This window comes from Lolium rigidum, chromosome 5 (genome assembly GCF_022539505.1).
Source record: "Lolium rigidum isolate FL_2022 chromosome 5, APGP_CSIRO_Lrig_0.1, whole genome shotgun sequence".
NCBI lineage: Eukaryota > Viridiplantae > Streptophyta > Magnoliopsida > Poales > Poaceae > Lolium > Lolium rigidum.
The window spans coordinates 118820781-118828210 of record NC_061512.1 but is presented as its reverse complement, the minus strand read 5'-3'; the positions used below and the strand labels follow the sequence as shown (position 1 = coordinate 118828210).

At 43.5% G+C, this 7430-nt stretch overlaps 2 protein-coding genes and 1 non-coding gene across 4 annotated transcripts; 1 reads left to right on the top strand and 2 right to left on the bottom strand.

Annotated features, from left to right (window-relative positions):
* Nucleotides 1–1349, bottom strand: LOC124656312 (CASP-like protein 1B2). Its single transcript, XM_047195081.1, has 3 exons — nt 1102–1349; nt 901–1021; nt 1–240 (listed from the first exon to the last, which is right to left on the bottom strand). Exons 1-3 carry the CDS (start codon nt 1347–1349, stop codon nt 1–3), a joined length of 609 nt encoding a protein of 202 aa, XP_047051037.1.
* Nucleotides 1350–1800: 451 nt separating this feature from the next.
* TRNAM-CAU lies at nt 1801–1887 on the top strand. The gene is given in 2 exon segments: nt 1801–1838; nt 1852–1887. It is a non-coding gene; the product is annotated as a tRNA-Met (tRNA).
* A 423-nt stretch (nt 1888–2310) lies between these two features.
* LOC124652586 (protein LOL2-like) lies at nt 2311–7096 on the bottom strand. 2 transcript variants are annotated; one of them, XM_047191623.1, is made up of 7 exons: nt 6860–7096; nt 6458–6674; nt 5162–5284; nt 3338–3447; nt 3166–3243; nt 3000–3071; nt 2311–2884 (listed from the first exon to the last, which is right to left on the bottom strand). In XM_047191623.1, the coding sequence occupies exons 2-7, from the start codon at nt 6639–6641 to the stop codon at nt 2840–2842; spliced, it is 612 nt and encodes a 203-aa protein (XP_047047579.1). In that variant the 5' UTR covers nt 6642–6674; nt 6860–7096; the 3' UTR covers nt 2311–2839. The 2 variants fall into 2 exon arrangements, with proteins under 2 accessions (XP_047047579.1, XP_047047580.1); XM_047191624.1 differs by having other exon boundaries at nt 6458–6571; nt 6860–7095.
* Nucleotides 7097–7430: the final 334 nt, after the last annotated feature.

The following is a 7430-nucleotide window of genomic DNA, read 5'->3' as shown; positions in this document are numbered from 1 at the left end:
TCATTGGCCTCCTGCGACGACGGCGCCACGGGGAGAGTTGGCTGCGGCGTAGAGCAGGTTTATGGCCAGCATGAGCGCGACGCCGACGAACGAGGACACGATCGACATGCCTCCACGGGCGCAGAAGGAACCGAACTTGTTGCATAGCGGGTTCCAATGCGCATGCAGGTTGCCGTTCTTTCCTAACTCGGCCATCGAGGCTGCTGTTGCGGCACCGGTGGCCAATAGAACCATGATGACCTGGGACATGGACAAACAGGAGGAGGACTCAACAAAATAGCATGTGTTGCTGTCAATCAGACACTTGTTTGAAGTTTTTGCTAGATATGCTACAGTATTACAAGGTGTCTATACAAGTACAGCACCAGCATTTTTCACTCAAGCCACTGGTTCTGGATAGTTGCAAGAGATTCTTGATTAGATTGAGTGCTGTCTTTTTATAGATGCAGAAGATTCTTGATTAGATTGAGTGCTGTATTTTTATAGTAACACCTTCAGAAGGCTCCAAATATCAGTTCTCTGATCAGATTTGGCTGTTTTTTTTTTCGAGAACCTGCAGGAGATTATGCAGCGTGATTGTAAATGACCAATTACATTGTATTTTGAATCTCTCAGCAATTACATTCAAGTAGAATATCATCATTATTCTGAAGGAATAGCTAGCCAAGGGTTCTATGATGAAAGTGCGAAATTACTACTGCATAAGATTTTCTGCAAGTAAGATTGTCAAGTGGCATTTAATCACAGCAATTACATTCAAGTAGAATATACATTATTATTCTGAGGGAATAGGTGCCAAGGGTTCTATGATGAAAGTGCGAAATTACTACTGCATAAGATTTAAGATTGTCAAGTGGCATTTAATTTAACTGATGAACGTGATAAGGAAACTGAAGTCACCATGTCAGTCATGTGCACCAGTAGTACCAAACGCTGGACCCTTCCCTGCACAAGGCGCCTCACAACGAGAACTACCACTAGGTTATACAGACTGGCAATAGCATTGGCTATGACGAAGTACCTGCAGAAACAAGAACCAGTCACCGGAATGACGGCGTCGATAAATTCGACAGAGGATGGTAAATAGGAAAGTGGACCTACACAAATGCAGGAGTGTCCTTGAACTGCGCAGTGAAGGTTTGTTTGAGTGGCTTGGTGCCCACAATTGCCACCACTGCGGTGTAGGACTGCTTGTTGAGCCCCATGACCACAGCCGCCACCGTCGACGCCGAGAGGGCCGATGCTCGCAGCAGGGTCGGATGCAGGCCGGTGAGCTTGTGCTTCACTTGCTGGACTGTGCAGGGTTCTGAAGAATTTTCAGAGGGCTTGTTTCCATGCTCAGTGTCCATTGAGTTTAGGAGATTTTGGATGATTCGACTGGGATTTTGGGTGGACATTATATATGCTGCTGACGCACGGTGGCCATTTTTGTCCCAAACTTTAGCTGATCAGATCTTGCAAGTTTGGGTTACTTGCAAAACTTCAAAACACTTCATGGGATAGCTGTTTCTGCTTCTCGTGTAAGCTCAGTTGATTAGTCAAGAAAAGAAGTTTTTTATAAGAGTTGTTTGAAACTTGTGATAGGAGTAGAAAGTGAAGTGTCAAAGAAGAATTGTTTTTCAGGAGTTTGCATCTCTTGTGTGAGAGAAGGAATGTGAAGTGGGTGCAAAATGTGGCACACTTCACTTGGAAAGGATATCATTTTCCTTGTTAGGTACAGCTAACAAGAATAATGTGGATTTAACCTTGCTGAAAATGTGCGCGCCAACAAATATGGACACATGAGTAACATATCACAACGGGGTGGTGGCGCAGTTGGCTAGCGCGTAGGTCTCATAGCTAAAGCGAGTGATCCTGAGGTCGAGAGTTCGAGCCTCTCTCACCCCAACTTTTTGTCGCTTCATTGAAAAATATATTATTCATTTCTTACTCTCAAAATTAAAATAAGGCAAGCTTTCTCAATACACGATAACTCTTTTTTATTTTTTAACCAACAAGTTCAAAATGTAGTGCAGATCACCCCCAAATGAAGGACTTGTTAACAGCAGAAAAAAACAACAAGATCAATTTTCTTTTGACATATCTCAATAACAATATCCGTAGTCACAAAAATTTAACCACGCACTTTTGTAACAAACCATCTAATTTGGAGTTTTGTGCTTCTGCGATTATCAATGTATAAAGTCCTGATTATTACTGTACATAACAGTACAGGTGAAACATCATTCAGAAACTACATTCCAACATCACAACTTGTCCTCTTACCATCAACAGTAACTGCACCTATTCACAAGGTCCCTTGACCAGTACTTTCGTAACGTGCAATGTGTAAATAAATACCCACAGGTACTATTACACGTACAATGCAACCGCAATTACACGTTGTCCCTTGACCAATAGTTGATTTTACACTTCTGATGTATACATGTAGTACGTATTTATCCTTCAAAGAATTAGTCATCACAATAATTACCGTTCACTAAATCATCAACAGCTGGAGCCAGCCATGTGCAAAGTTATCTGCTGTTATTCATCGAGGATGAGAGAGGCCCCTTAATCAGGGCAGGAATTTGATCACACAGGGAGGTCCCATATGTTACATACAAAAGAATCAAGGTGTAAACAAACTACAGTTTTTGCAGTTTTCTCAGTTCGCACTCCCGCACTTTTTTTTTTCTTTTTTGTCGGGCACAAAACATCTTTATGCTCTTCGGATATTTCTTGCTTCTGAGCAACAGATTGATACATCGCCCGACAAGGGTATAGTACAAAGTGTTTCCAACTCCAGATTATAAACACATAGAACAGGGCCACACTTGTGTGCTGCCGACATATTTTGCTACTTTTTCCCACCAGACGTTACCCCGACCACGACGTTGCTCACCTGCATAGATATTAACAGGCAGTGTGACCATGCAGAATAGCTTCACTGGGGAATGCAATGCAAATACACATGCTACCCAATTGACAGGCGATAGTGAAATGTAGATGCAGCTTACCAATTTTCCCTTGTCATCTACTGTCATTGGATTTTCGACAACCACGGTTACATTCTGTGATTGAGTGGACGGCTGCCAAAAAGATGACGAAAAGAGGAATTAGAAGAGGCAAATCAACTTGGATTTTCACTGTGAATGCTGGAAGAGCTCATGATTTTGGACATACCGCAGAAGTCGATGGGACATTATATGAAGTTCCGTTTGGTGCAGGCATTGTATGTGGCAACGGTCTTATGGTATTCATCTGGGATTAAGACAGTAAATAGTCTAAAGTCAGCCAGTTTCACTGAGCATTTGACCAAGCAGCATGGAGATATCCAAGGAAGAAGTTGACATACCCCAATATTTGTAATGAAATTGCAGATAGCGCATTTTACTGAAGATGCTCCGTATGGATACATTAACACCGTCTGGCACTGGCCGCAGTTCACATGAGCTATACTACTCACTGCATATGAACAAACAGAATCCATGAAGTGGAGAGCAGATAAGTAGAACACATATGATACACAACATGTGCGCACACACAAAGGTAGCTTAAACATGAGAGGAGACAGAACAACAGAGAAGGAGAGAACATGCTAAAATGTTAGCATTTTATTGTCCTTATAATTTTTATATCTTCCTTGGTCAGATTAGGTTAATAGCACTGTAGAAAAAACACAGTCCTTGCACACGCACAACGGTAACAGGGACAAACAATACATGTCAACTTTTCAGGAACATACATTGCCAAATCCACAAAGCGCATGATACTGTTAGAGATATATATACTAAAGTGCCTGTATAGGATGTTCTATCCCCCATTGTTATAACTAGCCCTTGGGCCTTGGCCTTCCGGAAATACATGTTGCATATTTCTTCACATGATATCAGAGCATCCAGGGTCTCTTTCCACTACACGCATGCCCTATCATGCTCTTTCCGCACTGCCAGCTTTTCCTCTGCACCGACGCGCCGCCTGCCGGCTCTACTGCCTCGACGCACCACCGTACGTCCTGCCCTGGCGTGCCGCCGCACGTTTCCAATTTCCATGCTCCAGATTGGATCAACCAACCCACCTGGCCTCTAGAGTCTGCATCATCCTCTTCTACCCACTGCCGCCACCATCTTCTCCTGATGCACTGTCTTCTCTTAATGCACCTTCTTCTCCTGATGCGCCACTTTCTGGTGAGCCATCTTCTCCTGATGCACCATCTTCTCTTGATAAGTCATCTTCTCCGGTTCGACTGCCTCCTTTTGATGTGCATCTTTCCCATAGTGAGGCATCTTCTCCTGATGCGCAATCTTCTCTTGATGAGTCATCTTCCCTGGTTGCACCACCTCCTTTCGGTGTGCCTCTTTCACTTAGTGAGGGATCTCCTGATGCGCTACCTCCTCCTACCTATGGCCTCACGCCATTCCGTGTCTGGGCTATTGACCACTTGGGTTTCACTGGTGCTGCTCTTCTCGAGCCGACTTTTCACCACGGTGTCATTGTCCATCCGGAATGGCAGCATAACATGGCAAAGGAGCTAGCTGCCCTGAGCACACCAGCACGTCGGATCTTGTCTCTTTTCCTCTGCATATCTGTCCCATCACTTGTAAGTGGGTCTACAAGGTTAAGACCAGGGATGGCTCTCTTGAACGCAACAAGGCTTGTCTTGTGGCATATGGACATTTGCTCCTATGGCTCTCATGACCACTGTCCTCACTCTTCTTGTTGTGGTTTATCGTCACTGGTCTGTCTCTGAGCTTGATGTCAATAATTTATTTCTTAATGGTGAGCTGAGTTTTAAGGCTGGTCTTCACTCTATGACCAAGAAGTCAATGATGCGGATTTTGCTTTATAAAAACAAAACAAGCATCAATGAACTATAGGTCTCAATATAATTGGCTCACAAATACTAGATCTTAACTATAGCTAGAGACATTGTGAAACTGCTGTGGTCAAACATACTAGAAAATCAGCCGATTTCAACACGTAAAAAGTTTCTGTTAATGACAATACTTTGTAGGGTCTTGTAGCATCCATTTTGCTCTCCAGGGTTTTGTGCCTGAGTAACCCTTTCTGAGTTTGTAGAACATATATTCCACTCATGTATGGTAACATGCCCATGAGACTACCAATTCAACTTACAAGCTCAAGGGTCTACAAAATAATTGAACACATACATCAGTACCTGGCGGTGCTGGTCTGGCAAGATTGACTGTATCACAACATGAGCATCTGACGGTACTTGCATTGCGAGTATACATCAACAAGGTTCGACAACCGACACATATAAGCTGAGCCATCTCCATTCCTGCAGAAGAAATTTATTTATCCTTTCATATAAGCATGTCAACTAGATGTTTGAAGCACTATCAACAAACCAAGAGCTCAGAATAGTATGCAGCTACAAAGCTAGCACTAAAAGATCAGTTCAATTTGAATACATGAGTTGTCCCTTTTAATCAACAACATAACATTGTAAATTACTACCACTGTACTTGCTATACGGTGAGAAATCTTAAAAGATAGAACAAGCACGTGAAGGATAAAGCTGCCCAGAGCAAGCAAGGGAGAGGCATCTTACATGGCAAAACAGAATATACAGTCAAAATATGAGGCAGAGAAGGTTTGCTGTGTGTCTAATGTAGACAACAAGACGATTTAAGCAATGACAGCTAGGAATTTAAAAAAAAAGCTCTATCAGCTTACCCAATTTTGCTAAGACAAACCAATATGGATTAAACAAAAGACTAATTTGTAAGGGGGGCTTCCATAAGAGGGTTCAAAATACCCACACAAAAGTAGGTAGACTGGTCATATATTATATGGAAGGGAAAAGCTCATCCTTCTGCCACCAGTCATGCAAAATGACATATTAGCATCCTAACTGGCACTGATAAAAGGACATGTGCATCATCATGATGCAGAAGCCGGGGTTTTAATCCCCATTTCGAAAAAAAAACTGGCACTGATATCGTTACCTCTATAACACACCACCAACATGTCATAGAGACCTGATAACATTTACATTCAAATGTAGGGCTCTTTGGACTGCAGGACTTAGAAAACGTGAAATGGGAAGAAAAAAAACACAGGTCTGCGATGTGAAACTTGGCATTTTCTTCTGACCCCCACATCACTCCGATCAAACTTGGCATTTCTTTTGGGAGCAAGCCAAATGATACATCAGTGATTCACGAAACAACGAGAACCATGATGGATGCATGGCCTGGTAAGCTAGCAGAATCAAACCCAGAAATGGGCAGCACATTACAGGAATCTACTATCTTAGGCTATACACAATTGCTATGTGAGGTGTGTCCTTCATTTCCTTACCCCATTCATCCTAGCAAGCGCCCTAAATGTTACACACCACATATATAGCATATCATCCAGACCATCATCGAACAGAATTGAACAACACACGATCTTTGTTTTCCTCTAATTCCTTCCAGAGTCAATGTTTGGTGTTAAATTAAATTACCTGGAGGAGGCGCGCTGGTGACGGCATGGCACACCGCGCAGCACACGCTGGGCGCCCCTCTCGGGTAGAGTAGCACGCTCCTGCACCCATGGCACACGATCTGGCTCTGCATGCCTGCGGAATTTCGACCGGGGCAGGTCAGCGTGTAGCAACACACAATTTCACACCGATTCGATACTACCATGCCCACTGTTTCATCCAAGAACCTGCTCTATTGCTGAAATGCGATTAATTAGCACCAATTAAGGAAAGCTCCAATTCTGAAAGGACCCAAAATCCTGCTACTCCAGCAAACACCCTCCGCCGATTTCTCGATGAAATGCGACGCGTCGCGATCCCGGCACGAAGCCCCTGCCGGCAAATCGACGGGACAGCAAGAGAAGCATGGGATTGGACGCTCACCTCAAGAAACCGGACCGCGCGCGAGAAATCCCTCCCAAGAATCGGGCTGGGAACTTTTTCTCCGGAGAGGAGGGAGGCGCCACCGATCTAGCACGGGCACCTCGAGGCGTTCCTCGCGGAGGAATAATGGCGGACACAGCGGCGGAAGAAAAAAAATTTATGGGTTGGATTTATTTGGGAGGCGGACGGGACGAGAGGTTGGAGACGGCGGAGACCGCGTTGCGTTGCGTTGCGTCGGTCTCACTCTTCTCCTCTTCTTTTCCGTTGTCTTTCTTTCGTCACGTGTTACAGGAGTCGTGGACAGGAAAATGAAAATGGAGAGCAGAATTTAACCCCTTTTATAGATCCTATTTTTTTGCTTGGAAATCGTTTCCCCTCCCTTCCTTGATGATGGTAAGAAAAACGTGAGATTACTGAGAAGGCTTACTATCTATCTTTAGCCTTTTCTTATATGTAGATTACAGGTTATGCGCATATATCTAAATCATAAATTTGACCAACGTAATACAAGGTATAAGTTATAAAAATATATATCATTCAAAATTTTGGATGTTCTTTTTTTAATGATATA